Source organism: Mauremys reevesii, linkage group 2 (assembly GCF_016161935.1).
Source record: "Mauremys reevesii isolate NIE-2019 linkage group 2, ASM1616193v1, whole genome shotgun sequence".
NCBI lineage: Eukaryota > Metazoa > Chordata > Testudines > Geoemydidae > Mauremys > Mauremys reevesii.
This window is the reverse complement of record NC_052624.1, coordinates 167,452,441-167,478,516: the sequence shown is the minus strand read 5'-3', so window position 1 is coordinate 167,478,516 and position 26,076 is coordinate 167,452,441. Positions and strand designations below refer to the sequence as shown.

Sequence of the window (26,076 nt, the reverse complement as noted above, 5' to 3'; positions counted from 1 at the left end):
TTGCAAGTCCCTGGCTTTCCTAGTCTTGGCTTTTACTTATGGCAGTGTGGACACTATTGAGGTATGTGTGTCTCATCTAGGCAGTGGACACACTCAGAAAGAAATAACTGGGGGGTTGTCTTATGCTAAGTAAGCTCTGAGGCACTACTAAATGCTCTGACAGCAAAAGGCAAAGAAGGAACTGAAGGGGGATGGTCGCACAGCGCCAGATAACCGCCTGAAGCAGCGCGAGATGAGGACAGCGCATGTGCGACCCAACTGGGCACTGCTACTATAAATCTCCGATTACACTGGTCTACAATTTTTGAGAAGTCGTCTGCTTCAGAGATAAAATATGCTATTTATTATGTATTTTGATGTGCTGAATTCAAATATGACAATTAAAACAACTGATTGGCTACTGTTTCTAACATATTTAAGTTTTTACATTTTATGTCTATGCATATTGTGTAGATAGAGTTTTAATCATAAATTGTAAACCTAGGTCTTTTCATGCGTTTATGATTGCTTTACATGATATTTCACCTGTCCTGTTTATGTCACACACTAAAAATCAGCAAAAGGGTGATATAAAATTTATTATGAAACAAAAGGCAAAAAACTATTATGTACATAGTTTAGTCCTATTCAGTGTCTACTCGGCGCTTCTTGGCTTGTCTCTTGTATTCATTAAATGGAGCATCTCTTGTCACTGTCCAGCAATAGTCTGCAAGCATTGATGGGCTCCATTTGCCCTGATAGCGTTTCTCCATTGTTGCAATGTCCTGGTGAAATCGCTCGCCGCTCACTGTTCCGCAGTTCGGTGAAAAAAAATCTAGATGAGAGTGCAAAAAATGTATCTTTAGTGACATGTTGCAACCAAGGCTTTTGTATGCCTTGAGGAGGTTTTCCACCAACAACCTGTAGTTGTCTGCCTTGTTGTTTCCAAGAAAATTTATTGCCACTAACTGGAAGGCTTTCCATGCCGTCTTTTCCTTGCCACACAGTGCATGGTCAAATGCATCATCTCGAAGAAGTTCACGAATCTGAGGACCAACAAAGACACCTTCCTTTATCTTAGCTTCACTTAACCTTGGAAATTTTCCATGGAGGTACTTGAAAGCTGCTTGTGTTTTGTCAATGGCCTTGACAAAGTTCTTCAGACCCAACTTGATGTATAAGGGTGGTGACAAAATCTTCCTTGATTCAACAAGTGGTGGATGCTGAACACTTTTCCTCCCAGGCTCCAATGACTGTCGGAGTGGCCAATCTTTCTTGATGTAGTGGGAATCTCTTGCACGACTATCCCATTCGCAGAGAAAACAGCAGTACTTTGTGTATCCAGTCTGCAGACCAAGCAAGAGAGCAACAACCTTCAAATCGCCACAAAGCTGCCACTGATGTTGGTCATAGTTTATGCACCTCAAAAGTTGTTTCATGTTGTCATAGGTTTCCTTCATATGGGCTGCATGACCAACTGGAATTGATGGCAAAACATTGCCATTATGCAGTAAAACAGCTTTAAGACTCGTCTTCGAGGAATCAATGAACAGTCTCCACTCATCTGGATCGTGAACGATGTTGAGGGCTGCCATCACACCATGGATGTTGTTGCAGGCTACAAGATCACCTTCCATGAAGAAGAATGGGACAAGATCCTTTTGACGGTCACGGAACATGGAAACCCTAACATCACCTGCCAGGAGATTCCACTGCTGTAGTCTGGAGCCCAACAGCTCTGCCTTACTCTTGGGTAGTTCCAAATCCCTGACAAGGTCATTCAGTTCACCTTGTGTTATGAGGAGGATGGGAGAAAATGTGGGTCCTGTGACATTGATGGTTCAGGACCAGAAGTTTCATCCTCTTCCTCGTCTGACTCAAGTGAGAATGATTCTGGTGCATCAGGAACCGGCAGTCCTTCTCCGTGGGGTACTGGGCGTATAGCTGATGGAATGTTTGGATAATGCACAGTCCACTTTTTCTTCTTTGACACACCTTTCCCAACTGGAGGCACCATGCAGAAGTAACAATTGCTGGTATGATCTGTTGGCTCTCTCCAAATCATTGGCACTGCAAAAGGCATAGATTTCCTTTTCCTGTTCAACCACTGGCGAAGATTTGTTGCAGAAGTGTTGCAGCATATGTGTGGGGCCCACCTCTTGTCCTGATCTCCAATTTTGCAGCCAAAATAAAGGTGATAGGCTTTCTTAACCATAGTGGTTATACTGCGCTTTTGTGATGCAAAAGTCACTTCACCACAAACATAGCAGAAGTTATCTGCATTGTTCACACAAGTACGAGGCATCTCTGCTCACTTTGGCTAAACAGAAATGTGTCCCTTTGCAAAACCAAACACTGACAAATAAGAGAGCACGACACTATGATTTCTAGAGCTGATATAGGGCAATTTGTTCAGCAGAGTGATGTAAGCTTCGTTATGATTGCATCATCCATGACTTCTAGGAATAACATGATGCAATTCACATCATGTATGACGCAATACCAGCTTCAGATTGCATCATTCATTGTTTTGCCTAAAAAGCAAGTGCTGTCCAAACCCAGTCACAGATTTATTCATAGATCCAGTCAAAGATGTATTTTAGTCATTTCTAGTTTAAATTGAGATCCCTTCCCTTTATAATTCACTTATCCTCTGCTATTAACAAGCCAAGGGTCGTATATACTGACCCAAATAGCATAACTTGAAAACTAGAGCCAATCAACAATTTTAAGCATCATTTTCGTTCTCAGTGACCCAGAATTAGTAAAGTTTGACTACATTTATTTCAGAAGCATTTTGGCTGTAGAGCAGTGTTACAAGAGTAAGGGTGCATGAAAACCTAAAATGGATCACCCACAGGGACATCACTTGAACAACACTACCTTCCAAAACATAAGAAATGTTCTCTACTTGGAGAGCTTACAATTAGAGCTGGTTGAAAACATCACAGATTTAGGGAAGTTCACACACTGACAGTCATTTTTGAAATTTCAATGTCTACTTAAGTCTCGTAAGAGAATCCTCCAACAAACAGGATTAACAGTTCAGGACAGGAAAGGGATGGGGTTACTAAAGCTGAGAAAAAAGAGGAGAGAATGAATTCTTGATAGAAGACAAAGGTGAAAAGACCAGCAAGACAAGCATATAGCAGTAGCATTTTGGACAGACTGTGGGTGGGTGAACAGAAGACTTAAACAGTAAGGAGAGGGAAGATCTGAAATGGCAAAGATGTGACTTTGAATTTTTCTCCCATATATCTAAATAATCACTAGATGACAGATTAGGAGCCTGGGAAAAAGAAAGATAGCAAAGATGGGGAAGAAGCGTGATTAGGAACAAACAAGTTAAAATTGAGATATTAGTTTAGATTTATGGTGTTAAAATTTCACTAAGGAGGAAAGTGAGAATAAAAAGGGAAAGTAGTTAATGAAAAGCTGAAGTGTTACCTCTAATATTACAATCCTGCTTTCCAACTATGCTTATCCCCGCCTACTCCCGCCCCCCTCCCAACAACAATAGCTGGAGGAGGAGGGGAAAGTACACAAGTGAAAAGGGAGATTTGTGCCCACGGGAGATTTGTGCCAAAAAATTAAAATTTCTGTGCACAATATTTTAAAATTCTGCACATTTTATTTGTCAAAACAGAATATAATTGCTCCGGTTTTAATTATTTTGGTAATTTATTTCAAAAATTCCTGTCAACATGTCAACAATACAGACAACAGCAAAGATGATTCCCCCATGAGTAGAGAGTTAAAGAAACCCCTACAACAACCCAATTCCAGTTGGACAGGGGGTAGATGGGGCTGTGTGGGGTCCCGAGCTCAGACACCTGCACGCCCATCCTTTCAAAGCCCAGGTGCAGGGTACCCCTCAGCCCAGATAGCAGCATGCCCCTCCTCACAGAGCCCAGCCACGGGGCAGCCCCAGGCCCAGACAGCAGCACCCCCGGAGCCTTTACTCTCCCGCAACTTCTTTACTGTCCCACTAGGGGACGTGGTGTGATGTGACCCTGCCCTTCCTCACCCCCTTTCTGGCATGACCAGGTGTCCAGTTTTTGACTGAAACACCCGGTCGAAAAGGGACCCAGGCGGCTCTCGTCAACACCACTGACCGGGCCATTAAAGGTCCGGTCAGCAGTGCTGTGACGCGAAGGCAGGCTAGTCCCTACCTGTCCTGAGGCACCACGCTGCACCCCGGAATCAGCCAACAGGTCCGGCTCCTAGACAGGGGGTCCATGGGGCTCCATGCGCTGCCCCTGTCCTGAGCATTGGCTCCGCACTCCCATTAGCCGGTTCCTGGCCAATGGAATCTGGGGGCGGTACTTGCAGGTGAGAGCAGGGCGAAACACAGAGCCTCCTGCTTCCCACCTAGGAGCTGGACCCAAACCCCTCCTGCCTGGCCCCACCCCAAAGCCAGCATCCCCCAGCCCAGAGCCCATATCCCCTCCTGCATCCCAACCCCTAGCCTCTCCTGCACCCCAGAGCCTTCACCCCAACCCTTGCCCCAGCCCTGCGCCCCTCCCATACCCTGAACCCCTCATCTCCAGCCCCACCTCAGAGCCAGTACCCGGAGCCCACACCCCAACCCCCTGCCTCAACCCACAGTCCCCTCACACATTCCAAATCCCTCGGCCTGGAGCACCTTCCTGCACCCCAAATCTCTCTTCCCTGCCCAGAGCCCACACCCCCAGCCAGAGCCCTCACCCCCTCCTGCACCCCAACCCCCTTCCCCAGCCCAGTGGAAGTGAGGTGGGGAAGAGGGAATGTAGTGAGTGGGGGGAGGGGCCTCAGGTAGGGGCAGGGCTAGGGTGTTCGATTTTGTGCAAATAGAAAGTTGGCAACTCTACCCCTTTGCCAGAGCTGGCTGGGTCTCCCAGGCCCTCTCCTATCCCTGGGAGAATAAGGATCAAATAGTATGCAGCCTCCAGCCCCACTAAACTGGGGGCTCCACTCACTGAGAGTTGGCTTCTGTAGAGTCCAGCAGCCTCTAGTGGCAGCCAGAAATTCTGAGGGGGTAAACAGAATTCTATGAAATTCTGCATTGCACAGCGGCACAGAATTCCTTCAGGAGTAAAATGGCAGAGCAGCTCTGATCATACCAGTTAGGAACCAGACTACCAACTAGTAGAATACATGAACTGCAGAGGTGGTTAAAAAAAAAGAAGTCTCACTCCATTTGAAGGCATTAGTTTGAATGTGCAATTTCAATTGCTCTACAAGTCTTACCATTGTAGCAAATCCACTCTAATGGCACAGAAGGATTATTAGAGCTGCATGAAAGTATTCTGGTAGCCAAGAGGCCAATGGGGAAGAGGAGAAAGCACAACTGAAGTGAGGAAGGGGCAATACCTATAGCTTGTACAGGCCTACAAATTTTATATAGAAACAAAAATCAAAGTTATGGGACTTTGTGACCTCAGACAGGTGTGACCTTTACTCCAGTCAATATGCAGTAACAGACATTATACACTAGGAAGATAACAAAAAATGACAGGATGCTTTCCTGTTCTCTGGAATTCAGAGAGTAACATTTGGCAGGTACACCACTACTGCTGCTGCAGATGACAGCATTCACTTAAGACATCTCATTTTTTAACATTCAGAGGCATCAGGATACTTATGGACACCTGGCACACATTTTAGGTATGTTATAAGGCACAAATCCAAAAGGAAAGTGCCTTTACCATCTGCAAACCACAAATCAAGACAACTGAATAAAAACTAAGACTAAAAATTAGGGCTATTGGTTAATTGCAGTTAACTCACGCGATTAACTCAAATTAATTGTGATTAATTGCAAACAATAGAATACCAATTTAAATTTTAATATTTTTGGATTTTTTCTACATTTTTAAATAGTGATTACAATTACAATACAGAATACAAAGTGTACAGTGCTCACTTTATATTTTTTATTACAAATATTTGCACTGTAAAAAGTATAGTATTTTTCAATTCACCTCATACGAGTACTGTAGTGCAATCTCTTTATCATGAAAGTGCAACTTACTAATGTAGATTTTTGGTTACACAACTGAACTCAAAAAATAGAACAATGTAAAATTTTAGCGCTTACAAGTCCACTCAGTCCTACTTCTTGTTCAACCAAAACACTAAGACGAACAAGTCCATTTACATTTACAAGAGAAAATGCTGCCCGCTTCTTATTTACAATGTCACCTGAAAGAGAGAACAGGCACTTGTATGGCACTTTTGTAGCTGGCATTGCAAGGTATTTACGTTCCAAATGTGCTAAACATTCATATGCCCCTTCATGCTTTGGCCACCATTCCAGAGGACATGCTTCCATGCTGATGATGCTCATTAAAAAAAAATTGTTAAATTAGTGACTGAATGCCTTGGGGGAGAATTGTATGCATGCTGCTCTGTTTTACCCGCATTCTGCCATATATTTCATGTTATAGCAGTGACCCAGCACATGTTCGTTTTAAGAACACTTTCACTGGAGATTTGACAAAATGCAAAGTAAGTACTAATGTAAGATTTCTAAAGATAGCTACAGCACTCGACCCAAGGCTTAAAAATCAAAAGTGCCTACCAAAAATCTGAGAAGGATGAGGTGCGGAGCGAGCTTTCAGAAGTCTTAAAAGACCAACACTCAGATGCGGAAACTCCAGAACCCAAACCACAAAAAGAAAATCAACCTTCTGCTGATGGCACCTGACTCAGATAATGAAAATGAACATGCATCAGTCTGCACTGCTTTGGATCATTATTAAGCAGAAATCAGCAGGGATGCATGTCCTCTGGAATGGTGGCTGAAGCATGAAGGGGCATACAAATCTTTAGCACATCTGGCACGTTAATATCTTGCGTCGCTGGCTACAATAGTGCCACGCGAATGCCTGTTCTCACTTTCAGGTGACTGTAAATAAAAAGAGGGTAGCATTATCTCCTGCACGTTTGTTTGAGCAATTGGCTGAACAAAAAAGTAGGATTGAGTGGATTGGAGGCTCTAAATTTTTAAATGCAGTTTTGTTTTGTACATAATTCTACGTTTGTAAGTTCAACTTTCATGATAAAGAGATTGCACTACTGTACTTCTATTAGGTGAATTAAAAATTCTTTTTTTTACAATACAAATATTTGTAATGAAAAAATAAAGTGAGCACTGTACACTTTATAATTGAAATCAATATATTTGAAAATATAGAAAACATCCAAAAATATTTAAATAAATGGTGTTGTATTATTGTTTAATCACATGATTAATCGTTTGACAGCCCTACTAAAAATGCAAAACATTCCTGCAGTGCCTTAACTCCATCAGCAGTTGAGGCTGTTCAACAATCCAAGTCCTCATCAGTGGTCTCCATCAAACATTTTTCCAGAAGTTTGGTTACTCATCTTTAAACAAGATGAACACAACTGAGAATACAATAGTAGAGTCTTCAGATAACAAATCAGCACATTATAGTTTACCAGCACGAACTATTTCTACAAATTATACCTTCCAAAAGATGGCAACATAATGTGACAGAAGTTCTTTAAAAAATGGTAGTTTAAAGTCACCTCTGGAAGGAAAAAAAATTCACTTCAAAAGGCCCATTAGCAATATTTTTATGAGTGTAAAGAAACCTCTGAAGTGATCAAATAGGGAGGTTCCTCAAGATGTACGGTCCCCATCTGTATTTCACACAAGTATGGATGAACACCATGCACTTGAGTCCAGAGATTCTCAACAAGCAATGTCCATTGGTGTGTACACACACACACACCCACCCACCCTCCTCATGCTCCAGACTGAGGGCCTAAAAGGCAGCATGGGCCAATGCGACATCTGATTGTCATCTTCCTGAATTAGAAGATTCAGAGAGAAGTTAATCCTGATAGGATGAAGGGCTGACATCCTCAGAAGGTCCGGGAACAAAAACGGTAGAGCCAGTTGGGTGCTATGAGAATGACTCCTGCCTTTTTGCGACAGATGTTTCCTAAGACCCATGATAGCGGGGAATGGGTGGAAAGACACATCTGGTCCGCCCATGAGAACAGGAGAGACCCACCCTGAGAGTCATTGCCCACAGATGCTCTGGAGCAGTATTGGGGAAGTTTGGGGGTATGGAGGGCCCATTGAGGTGTTCCCACTAACTGAATGTCTTGCTCAGGACAGAACTCATGGTCTGCAGAGAAGTGCCTGCTTGGGTTCTCTGCTAATGAATTCTGAACACCTGGATAGTGATATAGTTTCTGGTGCACCAATTCCAAAGCCTGACTGCTACCAGGCAGAGGGAAAGGGATCTTGCACCACCCTGCTTGTTTTTATATAAGAGACCATGGTGATGTTGTCCAACATTGCTTGGATACAGAATGACTGCATGAGCAGGAGAAAGGCCCACTCACACTCGTTCTGGGTTCAATTACCAGGTCAAAGATATGATGGCCCTGGCGAGAATGGTCACTCTGGTGTTTACGTGGTCCCCATCTGGCAAGTAGAAGGACAAGAGCCGGGCCTACTGGCAGCATAAATGAAGTCTGACAAATGGTGTTACAAGAACACAAGGCCACGTGGCTTAGCTGAGAAAGCATATATTGCCCATTGAATAAAATGTTTTTCTTTTTTGGGGGGGGGGGGGGGGGTGAGAGTAGGAGGAAAACTCTTGCTGAAACTCGAGTCCAGTGTCACTGATGCACTTTATCATCTGTGTGCTGCCAAAATAGACTTTTCTTTGTTCATGTAAACACTGCACTTCGCCACAAGATGAAGCAGGAACAAAGTCACTCATCTGACTGTGTGGTTGGAGTGACCTACTACTTGGAGCTAATCATCAAAATAGGGGAAAACTGACATCTCAGATGGGCTGCCACCATAGAGGAAAGCCTTTGTGAATACCCTGAGCACTATTGCTAATCCAAAGGGAAGGGCTCCGAACTAGTAATGTTTCCTGACTAACCAGGAACTGAAGCAATTCTGTAGGACAGATTAATATCTGCATAAAAAAAAGTGTCCTTCATATCGAGAACTACGAATCACATTCACATCTTGTAGGGAGGGGTAACCAACCTGAATCTGAATAAGATGTTCAGTTGTCAGGGGGTCCCGGATCCCAACCCGACATCTCTTTTGGAGACTAAGTAGCATGGGGAATAGTAACCCTCTCCCTTGATACTGAGGTGGTACTTGCTTGTTCTATTGCCCCTTGCTGAAGAAAAGAATCTGCATTCTGGCAAAGAATCTCCTTGTGAGAGCGGTTCATGGGGGGGGGGGGGGGGGGAAGAGTGCAGAGGGAAAAGAAATTTGATGGCGTACCATGGTGGATAATTTTTAGCAACCAACTGTCTGTCATGATAGAGTCCCAAGTGTAGGCAAAACGTGAGACTGCCCAAAAGAAAAATGGGGAGACTGATGCCTACCATTTCTATAACTGAGGTGTCAAAAGTAGCCCTTAAGTGGGTGGGAATGGGTGGAGGTCATGGCAGTAGAGGGGTCTGAAAATGGTGTGAACATCTATTCTCTCAGAGGCAAAGGTCTAAATGCCCAGTGAGGGAAGCACTGGGCTTGAGCCTTTGAGGGAGTGGAGAGACTCATTAGTCTTTGATATTATCAGCCTATTCTGTGAGGACAGATCTTGGATGATACTCTGCACCTCTCTAGGGAAACCTAAGCATTGCAACCACGACTCTCTTCTCATAACAATGGCTGTAGCCATCTCCCTAGATGCAGTATCTGCTGCCTCCCCTGTGCTTGGAGGGAAGTTTTGGCCACCAAACTGCCCTCATTCACTAAGGCCTGGAAACAGGACCTATTCTCCTCAGGGAGCTGGTCATTAAATTCCATACACTCAGTGTAATTAGTAAAATCATATTTGGCCAAGAAAGCCTAGTAATGAGAGATCCAGAACTGGAGAGAGGTGGAAGAGAAGGTTGTGCTGCTGGTCTCTCTTATCAGAGGGAGTAGCCTTTGGTTGCTGTTGCATAGATCACTGTAGCCACCTACACCACCAATGAGTTAAGCGGTGGGTGAGAATAAAAACCCTCACCAGTTGGATGGAACAAACTAATGCTTCTCTGCCCTCCTAGGGATGAGAGCACAAGAAGTAGGAGTGTACCAAACCGCCTTTGCTGGGTCCATAATGGCCTTGCTGATGGGGAGGGCAACTTGACTGGGACTTCATCAAGCTGTATCTGTAGCTCCAGCGCCACCCTAGGCATGAGCTCTTGATATTGCTTAAAGTTGTCTGGTGGAAATGGAGAAGATAGAGTAACCAACTCATTGGGTGAAGATTATGAGATTGCTCGCTAAACTGTTGGATCCGGCTCACCTTCCCGTTCTGTATATTCCAATAGTGCCATTTGTGGATGTCCAGGCAATGGCAAAATAGGATTCCTGCACCAATTCTGGCGGTTTAGAGTAGGGCTCTCATGGTCCCTATTATTGCCAGCATGATGGATCAACTGACAGAGGAGGACCTCATACCACCTCTCTCCTGTGGAATCTTATCTGGGGCTCCTTTGTCATGTCACTGCCTGATGTTGCACAGACTTCTGTGGGGCCTAAGACTCATCCAAAGAGAAAGCCATATCACTCATCTCCAGTGGAACTGACAGTTGCGTCTTAACACTGGCAGGTGGGATAGGAGAACAACTCTACGTAATAGGACAGTCTTTTCCTCTGTTATAACAATGTCCCAGAATAGAGACTGTCCTGATAGGATTGAGCAAAGATGTCCGCTGGGGAAATGTAGGTCTTAGATCACCCTGGAGAACAATGAGAATCCACTGGCATAGCTGTCAGTACTGGTGCTTCCCTGGTCATCATGGCAGTTGGCTCTCTCTGGGGCTGTCTCATACTGGTAGTCCATTGGCTGTAGAAGTGGATGGGACCACCAGGAGGTATTTATGTGTACCAGGTCTCCCAACTTTGGTGGGTCAGGAAAAGACACTCTCTCTTCGGGGCAGTCTTAAATTAAGATGGCTTGTCCTTATGTTTATGAGAGTGCTCCCAGCACTTCTTTGACACCTTCTCCTTGGGCTTCACAGTCTTAGCCTCTGGCTCCCAAGTTTGTGCTTGGAGGGGCTCTGCCTGCTCTATGAGACTGATGTACTTGGCAGGGGAACGAGGGGAGGTCATCCCTGGCACAGCTCTGGTTGGGGATTCATTGTCTTCTCCATGAGATTTTCCGAGTCTCAGTTCCTAATTTTCATGAGTTCTGGGGTGAAAGAGCAACAGATGACGCACTTAACCGAAATATGTGCTTCACCCAGCCAATAGAGGCAGCATTGATGTTCGTTGCTCACTGAAATGAATGAGGACAGGAAACAGTTTTTGAACCCTGTGCATGCATAATTATAGACTGGAAAGGTGTCAGCCTACATCATCTTTTATGCCTTTGGTTTGGCACATGAGGAGAGCTGTGACACACATGCAGGCAAGACAGACGCACTACATCCAGGTGCAGGGGGCACATGCATATCCCATGTGTGGAATTCACATAGGAACCATCATTTGAAGAACAAACTATATTAACTAATATAAAAGCTATTTACAGACTATAAAAAAAAGAAGTTGGAGAAATCTGGGGACACTGGATTGCGACTCTGGCCATGCACTGGTAAGAAGAAACTGGAGAGGCATTGGCCTGCACTGCCTCTTACACCCTAAGTCTGGAGCACAAGGAAGGCATCTGCGCATATGTGGGCCAATAGAACTGCTTCTTACGAATCCCAGAGCTGGGTGATGACATGCATGTATACCCATGTGTGGAATACACACAGGGACCAGCACTCAAAGAAGAGCTGACTATTGCAACGGTCATATGATCATATAGTACCATTGTACTCACTTTCAAAGTCATTTCTGAGGTTGGAATAACCAGAGTCGAACAGCTGAATGTGACCCATATGTGAACTTCCTCCTACTGCTGGGTATACCTCCCCCTTCCCCATTTTTCCCCTCCTTGATTTTACTTGCTCCTGGGTGAATTCTGTACCACTGCATGCACACTGAAAACACGTCCCCTTACAGATTTCTTTGCTTCCCTGCAGAAAGTGATGGCAAAGTGAAGGGAAGCCACATCGGGGCTTGTTACTTTAACAGGCCTGGGTATGCCCATGGGTGTAGTCTTGGGGGGGTTGGGTGGGGGGGAGGAGGAAGAAGTGGCAGGGGGGAAGAAAGGAGGGTAGAATAAGGGCATGAGAGAGGGATGGGAAGAAAAGGGAATAGGGGAAATCTGAAGGGGGAGGAGCTCTGCATGCAGTGTCTCATCAGCACCATCAGCATCTGGGGCTTTCCCATTAAGCAGGCCCATCGAACCCTCACTCTGATGAGCCCCACCTACCCTGCGTCTGGACCACCTCGATGAGCCCCCCCGAATCCCAACCAGCAACACCTGGAGCTCCAGCCCCAAGCCCCACTCCTCCTGAACTGGGTCCCCCCTACTGAGCCCCATCCCCCCATACCTAGACACCCCTGCAGAGTCCCATTGTCCCTGCATCTGGAACCCCAGAACGAACCCCCGTGTATCCAGATTCCCCCATTCAGCTGCCCACACCCAGACTGCCCCAAATAGAAACCTCTCACCCCACACCTGGATCCTTTCCGCACTAAGCCCCACTACATTTGGATCCTGCTGGGCTCTGCCTACCTGCCCGCCCACACCTGGTGCATCTGGCGCAGAGTGTTTCTGAAGTGGGGAAGGTCTGGCCCTTGTGTGCGACAGGGTTTGGTGCAGCCTCAGTCGGGTCCCTATCCCGGAGAGAGGGAGGTGTGCGCACATGCAAGGTCATCTCCCAGTTCTATGCAGCCAGTGGCCTGTGCTCCCCACTGCCATGCTGGAGCCTTTATTTATTAGCAAATACAATTTGCAGAATTTTAAAATATTGTGCAAAATTTTTTAATGGTGCAGAATTCCCTCAGCTGTACTTCACGTAATCTGCTGTTTGAGCTACTATTTATATGGGATAAAATGCCCTCTTCCCTCTGATAATGTTCAATTACTATGTACTTTAATTCTTGAAGTGCTCAACATTTGGTTTCAGCTCCTCTACTGGTTCAATTATATTGAAGTATAGAGTAGAAGCATTTCATACAAGACTTCACACTTTTCCCATTTGAAGTGAAAAGTTGGTATTTCTGCAGTTCTTCAGTTTTGTTAAAATATTCAAATATTGACAATACACTAGGAAATAAGACATCTGAACTATTTAGACATAAACCAATCTTCCTTAAAGCAAATGTATGATTTGATGGATATTTTTTACTGCTTTTCTTTCTGCTGCTACACGATGAGCAGGTTAGCACTAGTAAAAGTTTCATTCCTTTCTCCACTTTTACTCTTTACTTCCTCAAACGGCACTACCCTCAATCTTACTGATCATTATGCTAGCCAGACAAAGGTTGTTGGGACAGCAGCACTTAGGACTCCTTCCTCTCAACGTATATATAAATAAACCATAATAAATTGCTGTTTTGTGCTGATTCAGAAATTCTCATTTCACTCTACTGCTTGTGTTTTAAGCAGCCACTTATGCCTACCCTACAATACTTTTCCTTTGATGCTAACAGAAGGAGGTGGGGAAGCCAGCAAAAGAGAACAAGCTAACAAATATGGTATCAATAGTTGTGCTGACATGGGAGATAAAAGTAAACAGGTTTTTGTCCAAAACAAATAAGGAGATAAGGGGAAAGTGTTCGATGCAGAGGGGCACAAGAGGAGAGGGAAACAGTTACTGAGTTTTAGATAACAGTAAAAAAGATACATACTGGAATTGCCCTTCAATATTAAATTAAATAAATTCCTAACTATTGCAATCACTAGCAGAGGATCTGGACACTGGGCACTCTTAAACATGCATGTAGTAATTGTGCAAAAAAATAGGACTAGATTAAAAGATATGGCAGCTTTAACAGATTTCCTTAGTATAATGTACTATTTTATTATAGTTAATAAGAATCTTTTTCCTGAAGGGAATGTCTTACCTTTTACTGCCCCTGCACGGATGTGCTGTGTTGCTGCAACTCTAACTCCATTAATCCTATTGCTCAATCTGCTGTCAGTTTTCTTTATTTTATCCCTATGTAGGCAGAATGAAAGAATATTTTTGGAAGGTAGTTTTGGCAAAGATAACCAAGTGTACTACAAAAGGTATATAATATTACTTTTATTTGCACTGGAATATTTACTTGTGACCTCAAATGTGCTTATCAGTGAAAACAGTACCCTACAGAAGTCAATTTTGGGATATATCACAGGTCAAAATTGCAACCCATGTTATTCTGTATATTTAGTAAAGATAAATGAGAAAATGGATGGGAAGTTGGAGTTAGCACTGAAGTTTCTTCAGGTACATAACAGAAATATAGCAGAGGCACATACCAGGTTGTCTTACAAAATGGCATATGATTTCAATTTGTGAAAAAAACTTAAACCAGTTATACATATACTGATGGGCTACTAGCTTACAGAAACAGCTGAAATGGTGGCTAATTTAAAGACATCCATCTTCACCAAATTACTGTACACTAAGCAATGTCACATTGAGGAACATTTTAATGACGTGTCCTGGATAATTTTACAGCCTCTAACTTTCACACACGTTAAGAAAAAGGAAATCCTATATCTGTTCAGGATATAGTTGAAGTCAGCTTTCGTCAACAAAACAGTGGAGGTATACACACTGAAACGCTTCTTCCGCCGATGTAACTCCCTTGCTATGCCGACATAATAAAGCCACCTTGACGAGAGGCCAAGGCTTATGTCAATGCAGTTAGGACAACGCAGTGTAGACACTGCGTTCCTTACATCCGCTGTTGGCTGTAATTCTTGCCAATTTCACAGCTCCAGTGGCTGCTGCTGGGTCTCCACTTGAAGCCAGGCTGCCACACAGGCTCTTGGCTTGGGCTGCTGCCCAGGCACCCCGCTGAAAGCCCTGCTGCCCACTGAGGTCCTGGCTCCCTGCCAGGAGCACAACAGCCAACCGCACTCTGGGTGTGGATCTCTCCACCAGAGGCACGAAGCCCCTGGCAGCTGCCTCCGGCTCACAGCTGAGAAGCCCCAGGAGGCAGCTGGGCTCCTGATGGGAAGCTGTGTGGAGTTGAGAGCCCTGGCTCTCAGTCCCCCACACTGCCCCTCTTCAGCTGATGGAAGTGCTCCTGGTAAGGACACACATCACTGACAGGAGGGTAGTATGCACATCAGCCACCACAGTAATTAATGCGGTGGCTGTAAGTCGACCTAACATCGACTGATTTAAAGTAGTAGTGTAGACATAGAATTACGCTTTGTCCTTCCTCCATCCCTTGAACATTTGGCTAAGTTGCAATTTTGTGACAGATCTCAAAAGTGTTTGTATATGTTAGCTTCTCTTCATATGGAAGAATTAGCTTCTTTTCTACAGATCTATTATTCATTATATTCTTTTTTTCAAACTACAACAAGGAGTTACGGATTTGTATGTTTATGTGACTCATAACATGCCTATCATCATCCAGAAATTCCAGGCTGAAACAAATGGATGAAAAAGGAACAGCATCCAATTCATCCTTGTATTTACACTTACAAAAAGGCAATCATTTAAAAAAAAAACAAGTAAGCTTGCATGCCTACATTTGACAGAATCCATTTTAAAACTTATATCTTGAAGGCACAGAATGAAGGTCAAAACAGTCAGTCAAAAGAGGGAATCAAATTTAAAAAAATTGCTGGAAATAAGATACAAATCTTCAAATCTCAATGTTAATGGAAACTAAAACACTTAGATTAACCATGGATTTTCTGGTTGCATGCATTATATTTAGGTCCTTAGTTACTAGTTATATGAAATTAAAACTTACTTTTCCAGTTGTGGCTTTCCTTTCTTCTTGCTTATTGAAGATAAGCCCCGTTTCTCTCCTGCATGCTAGGGAGCAAATACCATGATGGTAGTTAGAAAATAAGAACTCCACAAGAACCAAGCAAAATGTACATTTACATCTTGTATTGGACAAAAAGTATGAAGTCCACAAAGTTTAATAAGAGTTCTTTAGAGGTAGAAATCTCAAGAGTCTTTCCCCATTTATAGTTGATGGCTAAGGCTCCTAGGTGCTACAGTATTATGGTAACAAGCTTGTTTTTAGAAATCCCAAAGCATTTTATGATGTTTTCTTAATTTAGAATTGCCAGGAATTACGTTCATGTGGTCTGCCTTGGCTGAATGGTATTAGCCAGTGAAAAAATGTTGATTATTAGTATCAGCAAATATTTGGAAGAATGAACCAAATTGCTGATTTGAGTGTTGGTCTTTTCCTGTTGAGTGAAACTAGAAGAGTTTCAACTGGCAACACCTAACAATTCCTTCATTGAAAAGAACCAGTTTGATCTCCAGAGTTATTCACAATTCTTATGTCTATTGACACTGCTGAGAGGAGGAGCTAATTTCATGAGTGAATGACGTTATTGGCTATTCAGAAGAGTGTCTACATGCTGCAAGTTACTCTACTCCATCACTTGGATGCACACCACTCATACTGGAGACCAATATTTAGAAACAACCTTCAGTTTTCCCCAGTCTGGGTTGTTGGGTACCAGCCATAGGTACGTCAGAGAGGAATATGGCATCTATGCTCTCACAGGATGCTTCTCCCAATTACTACCCCCAATCTATCCAGACTGGTACAATGAACCAAAAGAAAGCTACACTCTCCTTAACTGTAAATAAGATTCTATAATTTGGTGAATGAGTGAAAATTAGTTATGACAATTCAGAGTAAGTCTGCAGTTATGGTGTATTCATCCTTCCCCTTAAAATAGTAGGTAGTGTTTAACCTGCTCTAGTATAGTATTTAATATTTACAGTCTCATGCTTATATACTATTAAGTCAAGAAGTAGAAAAAGTTAGCAGATTGCAAGATTTATAGAATTACTTTGAAGGAAACATTAGTTCACTGTGTATTTTGCAAGACCCACAAAGCTGTTCTTCGGCTTACAATATTGCTATATTTGTCAATACCCAACTCTGTATGTTGGACGAAAAATAAATGTAATTCCATTTATTGAGATATACCATAGTAAGTATTAGTTACTATATACAATTTTTTTTTCAGAAACGAGGCAGATGACTCATGAAAATTTTAAGTACAGTATGTGTAACTATCTACCAATTTAGTTCTTCCACTTCTGTAACAGTTACTCTTGTTTGACAGTTACTGGAGAATTGCACTGTAATATCAAGGGGATGGACACTGGCTAGCCACAAATAAATGTCACTACAATTGTCTTTCAGCAAAAAGATAATAGCATTTTAGTTGCCTATACAATGCAGGTGTGATACAATGGATACGAACAAAGTGCTAAGTGCCCTCAGTTGAGACATTTAAACAGTACCAAACAGGTTACTCTATCCTGCTGTTTGCAGTTAGGTATAAAATAATCTTCAAGCTTTGAACTGTATCCAGTGAGAACTCATTAAAATAAGGTGTTCCCTGTAGGAAATTGAGTGGAACTGAATATTGACCTTTCTGTTCAGAGCTCTCTCATTAGGACATTATGGATCAGCTGAACTTAAACAGTTTCAAGAATTAATGCTGTAGTGTGTATAACTAGCCTTGAAGTAAAATTTAATGGTGAGCTCTGGGTAATATCCTCACCTACCATTATGAACTAAATGAAAGTCACTCACCTGATCAAGTAAGTTTGTACAGTGCTCTGGATGCTGTTGAACAGTGCAGTTTTTTCTTCTCCAATCCACTACCCCATTCTGTTCAGAGTGTTTTATGTTAAGGCCATCCAGTGAAGAACATTTTGTACTGCCAGTGCTGGTGAAAAACACATTACACAAGTATAAAAAACTTCTGAGATTTCCATAACAGCATTCCCAATTTTGTAACATATTGGGAAGACAGGTGTTTTCAGAAAAATTTAAATCTCTCAATAGATCTCTAGGTGGAACATGTTTATTGTGTGTGTGTGTGTAAACACACAAAAATGGCTCTAAGCTAGATCAACCTTAAATTTACTTTACTTAACAGGCAATTATATACTAGGGATACTTAAGGTGTGTGTACATGTGGGGTAATGTTACTACTGGGGGAATTCTGCATCACTGCACATGTGCAAAATTTATGTCCCCTGCAGATTTCTTTGCTTCCCCACAGAAAAATGACCAACAGGGAAGTCACAAAAGCAGTCACGCGACCTTTCCCAGCAGTATGTTCTGTGTGCCCGAGGTAAATGACTGTGGGGCAGGAGGCAGGACTGGAGAAGACCCTGCGCCAGGCTCACCTGCTATTCCTGGCTGGGCTGGGGAGGACAGGACTTCCTCTTCCCCTGCACAGCATCCAGGGCTGGGTAAGACCCACCCCTGGATTTCTCCCCCAGCTGCAAGAAGCTTTGCAAACTCCCCAGTCCCCCACTCCACATCCTGTACCCATCACTCCTCAGCTACAGGGGGAGGGACCCCTGTACAGGGAGCTGCTCCCTCATCAGCCCAACCCCCATGCATCCAGACCCCCACATACTCACTTTCCTGCCAACCACCCCCAAAGACTCAAAACTCCCCTGATGAGCCCCCACTCCCCCTGCATTGTACCACCCCCACGAGCCACCTGCACCCAGATCCCCACCCCACTGAGCCCCACCCAGCTGAGCCCCACATTCCCAGCATCTAGATCCCCCCCACAGAGCTCTATCCCCCCCACACCCAGAGCCCACCCTGCTGAGCCCCAAACACCTTCACATGGACCCCGCCCCGCAGAGTCTCATTACCATTGCACCCAGAACCCCCGCAACAAGATCCTGTGCATCCAGATCCCTCCCCGCACCTGGATCCCCCAATGAGCCACCCACACACAGAACCCTTTCAACCCACACTGGGATCCCCCCACACTTGGATCCTGCATTGCTGAGCTTGCCTGCCCACATGAAGGAGAAGGGCCCTTGGGTGTTTCTGGGGCAGACCCGGTCCTTGTGCTGTGTCAGGGTTGGGTGCAGCTTCACTGCTGAGTCCATGTCCGAGGGGAGGGGGAAAAAGGAGCTGCACAATGATCTCCCACCTCTGTGTAGCCAGTGGCCTATGCTCCCCGATGCCATGATGGTGCCTTCACATTTATTTGACAAATAAAATTTGCAGAATTTTAAAATATTGTGCGCAGAATGCCCTCAGGAGTATAAATGTGTTCTATTAGAGAGTGTGATTTCTAAAGAACCCTAATTTGCTGTATTATCACACTGTATAGACAAGCCCTTATGTTGACAAAATTTAGGATATATACAACCTCACAAATCCTAATAGCTCATGGAAATGTTTCATGATTCATTGCCTTTTTTCACACTTAAAAAGGGCAAGTGGTTAAACAGCAGTTTTCCAGATTTAGATTTAAAAACAAACAAAAAAAACAACTTGTTTTCCTTCTCCTCTGAACTTCAAAAACATTGAAAAAGTGACTACATACCGTTATTTTTAAAATATACAAGAAAGTTAGAAAAAGCCGTGTAGGACCATCTACAAACCACTTTTGTGCTCATTTCTACAACCACAAAGCAGAATTTAAAACTATTCCTTTGGCTGCATATTCTCTGTCCTCACACTAGCCACTTTTGAAGAGTGTTGAGAAATCTAAACTAATGTTTGGCATTTACTTTGGGCCTCAATGCTTTCCAATCAAACCACATGTGGCAATAGCCAGTCTGATTGATTTGTAACTAAGTATAGACATATTGGTCAACATGGGCTCTTGGAACAAGATTTCTGATGGGGGTCACCAGGCCACATGGACCTATAATCCACCCTTCATCTGTCATCAACAGATGTGCCCCACTCTTGACTGAGAACAAAAAGAAAAATAATAATGTGTCTTATAGCAAAATATTGGTAATAAATGTATATGACATTTTGCTTTTAAATATATTTTAAAATTAATTGTTCTTGCCCGCTTCAGGAAAGCACTGCAATACAAAACACTTTATTCCATTCTTGGGATGGTGTCACTCCAGTGCATTCCAAGGCGATAGGGATACTAGAGAGCTTCAGTTGCTCATTACCAAGCACCTCTGGAAGATATTAAAGGAGAGGCTTTAAAGTGAGTTAAATGTTTCAATGAATCCTCAGGAAATAGTTCGAGTAAACCTCGATCACAACTCAGTCTTCAAGAGTCTTGAAATAGACACAAGGAAAGGTCCACAACTAATGTGTACAGGCGTACTTTGGAAGCTTCTGCTAAAGAGAGTCAGCTGATAAAGGGTTAAGGATAGGGACTGTTTTCAGTGTAACCCTTGCTGCTTTTCCAAATACATCAAGTAAGTTTTAAGACTATTTTGAGTCTTCACTTCAGATTCCTAACCTTCTCTTTAAACCAATTTGCGCTTTTTCTAAGAAAGAGTGATTGTAGAACTTAAGCCAGAATGTGCAGAAGGTACTATATAAGCTTCTCTACAGTGTACCACCACTATTCCAGAGATATAATTTTCCTGACCCAAGATTTACACCAGATTCATATGGATGAGTATGTAAGAACTGACCTACAAAAATTTACTTCACCTAGGAGACGCCATTCATATTTGAACACATGAAGAGAAAGACTGAAGTTATCCACAGGAGGGGAGACAACTTGGGGGGGGGAGGCGGGAAGAGATTTTAGAATAGCAAGATTACTTCTGTCCCTGTCTTATCTGCTTGGCTGCTGCAAGGAAGGAGAAGTTAAGACCTTTCCCCCATTTTACAGAAACCAGCAGATTCAAGGTGGGAGAGAAGAGAAAGTTTCTTTTCCATCAACTTGCGGATGGGGCACTTCAAGTTTCAGATTGCTACTACCTGAACCCCTATACCATCCCAGCAACTGGGTTAAGCAAAGTGCTTTTTTGTTTGGTTTTGTTTTTTTAAGTTAACAGAACCCTCATCTTATGTATCCAATAGGTTTAGTTTAGTCCTAATCAATTAGGTCTACAGACAAGGTGTGGCATAGAACAAGTTATAGTTTCCAGAGTAAGAGAGGGAAATTTAGATGGAGCATGATGATAGATGTATGTATGTATGTATGTATGTATGTAAGTAAGTAAAATGGAAAATCAGCTTCTCTTCTTACTCTGTGCCAGGAGCCACAGAATTTAAGATACATATTGATACTTATGCTAGATATTTTGCAGTTTCTGGTTTTGGGTTTTTTTTTGGTATGGCCAAGATACAATAAAATTTATATATAGAAATGAAGAACAAAGTGGCAGGCTATAAGGCACCTCACATACAGATTTTCTGGGAAAGCTAAGCTGCTGTAAAAAGACCATTATATATAAATGCTGTAAGTCTAGATACTAAGATGGATGAACCAGAGTGCCAGGCATTAAACAAGGATATTGGTAGACTATATACCATGGAAACTTGATGTAATGAGGATAAACAATAGTACACGACACAAAATATATAGGTATCAGTCACATACCAAAAATATATTAGAATTGGAAAAATACAGAGAATGGCAAAAAAATTATTAGGGGTATGGAACAGCTTCCATATAAGGAGACATTAAAAAGAGAGAGACTGCTAAGCTTGGAAAAGAGATGATTAAGGAGGGATATGATGGGGTCTATAAAATCATGAATGGTGTGGGGAAAGTGCATAAGGAAGTGTTATTTACCCCTTTACATAACACAAGAAGAAGAAGTCACAATGAAATTTATAGGCAGCAGGTTTAAAACCAACATAAGGAAGGGGGGAGGGATAGCTCAGTGGTTTGAGCATTGGCCTGCTAAACCCAGAGTTGAGAGTTCAATCCTTTAGGGGGCCACTTAGGAATCTGGGGCAAAAATCAGTACTTGGTCCTGCTAGTGAAGGCAGGGGGCTGGACTTGATGACCTTTCAGGGTCCCTTCCAGCTCTACGAGATAGGTATATCTCCTCATACAAGTACTACTTTACACAATGAAAAAAATGTAACTGTCCAAAAAAAATTAGAGTTCATGGAGGATAGCTCCATATTAGCCAAGATGGTCTATGATACAACCCCATGCTCCAGGTATCCCTAAACCTGCTTGAAGCTGGGACTCAACAACAGGGGACGGATCACTCAATTGTCCTAACTTGTTCATTCCCTCTGAAGTACCTGGCATTGGTCACTATCAGATGACAGAATACTGGGCTAGATGGACCATTAGTCTGACCCAGTATGGTCATTCCTGAGTAAATACCTTCCACAAAATTTCTGGATAGGCTTATTGTTAGCATTCTTTATTAATAATTCAAGGACTAAAATATACATGGAAAGCATGTCTAAGATTTTTTTAGACTGGGTTTGTAAAAAAGTGTTTAAATTTACAATGGGCCATAAACAGAAGTTAAGATTTCAATGTTTTAGTTGGACTATTGTAGGAGATCATAACTATACTTCCCCCCCCCCCCAGGAAAAATTTGAAAAGCTACACAAGAGGGATGATTCAACAATATGAGGAATTACTGAAAACCGGGGATGGTGATGTGTGGAGTCTTATACACCAACTAAGTAAGTATTTAATATCTGATTTATGCCAGAAAAGTTGTGAACCTTTACTGGTAAAAGACTTGGCCCCTACTGGGCAAGGACCTAACCTTGGAGAAAAAGAAAAGCTAGTTTGTGGTTATGATCTTCTGTATGCTCCCTGAATAAGAATGCCATTTTTCGTAAGAGAGTCCCAAAATTCTTTGGAGCCAGCTAGTCATCTTTCAAATCTCATTCCCAAGTCTTAATACCCAGGAACATGGATTACCTTTGGAAAAGGAATGTATGAGTTACCTGATGTAGTTGCCTAACGTACATTTTTTTAAAACACGTTTTAGGAAGAATATCCAGGGATGTCTTCCAACTGAACTGCTTTCTTCTTTAAAAGTTTTAAGGTATATTAAGTTGTCTTAATATTATGACAGTTTGAAAAAGCCTTGATCCAAAAGGAAACTTGCAAGTCCCTAAAGTTTCAAGCAACTAATAAACATGGATTTATTTAAGTTTGACTTTAAAGTAGACATGCTCATTTTGCAAACCTTAATACCTACTTGGCAACAGGACTTTTCCCATTATGTTTTTTATGGACTGATGTGTGCTGCATTACATCTGGAGGAAAAAAGAACACAAATCAGCAATGCCAATAGTAATAATTGTTTCTATTATAAGTCAATCCAGGAAAATAACCCATTCAGTAAAGGTTTGACTATATTTCACGCAACGTTTTGGTAGTGACAGGAAAAAGACCAGTGCTACTATAGATACAGATCCCAGTCTTACAATCTGGTCCAACATGAATGGACCCCTTACACTTGCACAGACGGCCACTCAAGTCAAACAATGCATGGAAGCAGGGGTCAGTTGACATGGATCAGAAGGTTAGGACTGGGGACCTTTCAGTTTCCCAGAAAAGTCACAAAAATACCAAAAAGCACAGGGAGAGAAGTGTACATTTCATAAGCAACTGGAATTATTTTTCACCAACAGACTAACCATAGGTGCCCTGGTTGTGTCATTAGAGGTTGCCAGATGTAGCTCAATGGGACAGGGGGGAGGGGAAAAAAAAATCAGTCAAATCAAAAGGAAAAATGGAAATTGTTTCCTTTCTCCAACTCCTGGATATTGCCCCAGAAGGTTAATACGGTACTGGTAAGTTATCAGCTGCTTAATGAGTAAGTTCCTGCATTTAGAACCTGAGATTAGTTGCAATTTAAGTAAACCTTACAAGTAATAGCATGTATATGTAGAAAAATGATTATTTTTAACCACAAGTCCTTGGAGCAGTGACCTTGTCTTTTTACCTCTCTGAAGTACTGTATATTTATTATACTGCCAAAAGTAAAATTTCTACGGTCCAATTGCTGCTGATCTTTGGCTTCTAAGTAACATCTTTGTCTCCTTTGCTATCATTTCTGGGTTTTTCTATTTTTCTTTTGAAAGTTGCTATCATTTACCTCAACTCCCTTAAAGATGCAGTTCAGAACAAGATCAAAATAGAGATCCAACTAGAAAAAACTGAAGGCAGAGTGAGAATTGGAATTATTTGGAAAGTACGAAGTTTAAAAGCATTACCAGGGCTGGCTCTAGGCACCAGCGCAGCAAGCTCTCGGTCCCTCTCGGAAAGAAGGACCGGCCTCAAATTGCCGCCGAAAAATGAAGCGGCGTGGTACAGCAGCCACCAAAGTGCTGCTGATCACGGCTTTTTTTTTTTTTTCCTTCCCCTCTCTTCGCTGCTTGGGGCAGCAAAAAGCTGGAGCCGGCCTTGAGCATTACCAAAAGTTTACACTAATGGCATTAAGCATGTATTCAAATGCATCTGAAATTTTAAAGTGGAAAAAGTTCTCATTTAAGGACAATGTAAAAATGACAATTTGAACTACACCTCTACCTCGATATAACGCTGTCCTCGGGAGCCAAATAATCTTACCGCGTTATAGGTGAAACTGCGTTATATCGAACTTGCTTTGATCCGCCAGAACGCGCAGCCCGGCCCCCCGACGGAGCGCTGCTTTACCGCGTTATATCCAAATTCGTGTTATATTGAGGTAGCGGGGTATTTTCAAATGCATTCCAGAGTTTGGTTAGTGTTTTAAGATAGATCAGCGCAATGGGTGACATTTTCTTTCAAAAACAGATAAAAGCTTTTCTGAATTGCATAGTTTTCCAGTGGTAGAAGATATTCTCTCTGCCTTGAAGGGAACAAAATTTGACACAAATCAACCAATCCTGGCTTTTACAGTACAGAACTTTAAGAATCACATTTTGCCAATGCATTGCAACACAATCACAATCAGAGAATCCACTGGATAATGTGTCTCCTTAACAGGGACCTGACCAAATAGCTTACTGGTGAAAGGAATGGATACTTTGAAAAATAGCTATTTTGTATTACTGCAGTACTATGGTGAAATAGCTAAAATTAAAGATAGTAACATTTCTACTGAAGGAGCAAGCAACCTATTGCAAGTTCTTATGAAACCAGAAGTTGAACAGGAATTTAGTCTTCTTGTATCTTTAGCATTCCTGCCTGACGGCCCAAGCTGCTGCTGTCTTTTTTCACATTTCTTTATTTGAAAAGAGAGAGTCAGAAAAGTTGCATCCAAAAGTACATCACACTCCACCTTGCATGTCTGCATAAGAGGATAGGAATGATAATACTGTGCACTAGCAAACAGTATGGCTTAATAGTCCTTGGCATCGCATGCCCTCCTTTGCCTAATCGAAAAGTCAAACTAGCATACTGCGCAAGTGATTCAAAACTGGCTTGGCATTCTTTTCAAAATGAGACTACTTATCCACTGGGCTAGTACATCCCATCAAAACTTATCATGGTATCTGAGAAGTACCAACTCCCATATCTGGAGTTCATTACCCAGATCAGAAGGGTTAGAGTCACTGTTAGTAACTGGTCACAATGCTACAGAAGTGCAGCTTTGAGATAAAAATAGAGGAATGAGGTATTTCCAGATAGAGGATCTTCATATTTAAGATGTTTTATAAATAAGCATCAACTAAAACTGAAATAACTCACTCAACATTAACCAGGTCATAAAAAAAATAGACACATGAGGACGTCACAAATATTTGTCTGTGTACTAACAAACCCTCACAACTCTTCCTAGCTGCTCACCCCAGCCTCTCCAAACAACTCAAAAAGCAACCACACCTCCAAAGCCTTCCTATTCACAAAATGTAATAACCGTATCAAGTTACTGAAAGCGTGCAGTAACAAAAATTAAAATGTATATAGCAACTTTCATCCAAAGTCTTCAGCACTTTACAAGAGGTAGAAGTCAGTCAGTCAAATACATCATTTCTGTGACTGTCAGCCTGGTAAAAATGTTACTCATAAATAGAACCTTTGAATATATGAATACCTTCCTCCTGACTTGAAGCCTCTGAACTGTCCTCCTTGAAGTGTTCTGATGCCTTAGCTGTCTTCAAAGAGGGTTGTAAGTTACCTGTTGAGAATAAGTTTTATGTAGTTTTCTAGGAAATTACAGCAACTAACTCAGGGCAAAAAAAATTAGCTTCTGCAAGAGGTACAGAAAACTAGAAGCTATGTTAAGGGAAAAGTAAGTGTGAGAGAGAGAGAGAGAGAACACACACTTGGGGCTTTTATACCAACTTAAAGATACCATCTTAATTTTAGCTAGATGAATAGCAGGTGAAGTTATGTGCAAATATCATGAAAA

General features: G+C 42.3%; 1 protein-coding gene across 4 annotated transcripts in view; it reads right to left on the bottom strand.

The window, feature by feature from the left end:
* The window catches only part of ZCCHC2 (zinc finger CCHC-type containing 2), an 81,086-nt gene that overhangs the window by 15,498 nt on the left and 39,512 nt on the right, over positions 1 to 26,076 (bottom strand). For all 4 annotated transcript variants that reach the window (XM_039523257.1, XM_039523256.1, XM_039523254.1 and 1 more), the window contains exons 7-11: positions 25,759 to 25,842; positions 22,933 to 22,990; positions 17,597 to 17,732; positions 15,773 to 15,837; positions 13,919 to 14,013 (exon numbers count right to left, since the gene is read on the bottom strand). In XM_039523257.1, coding sequence (XP_039379191.1) covers positions 13,919 to 14,013; positions 15,773 to 15,837; positions 17,597 to 17,732; positions 22,933 to 22,990; positions 25,759 to 25,842 — 438 coding nt within the window. The remainder of the gene's footprint in view (positions 1 to 13,918; positions 14,014 to 15,772; positions 15,838 to 17,596; positions 17,733 to 22,932; positions 22,991 to 25,758; positions 25,843 to 26,076) is intronic.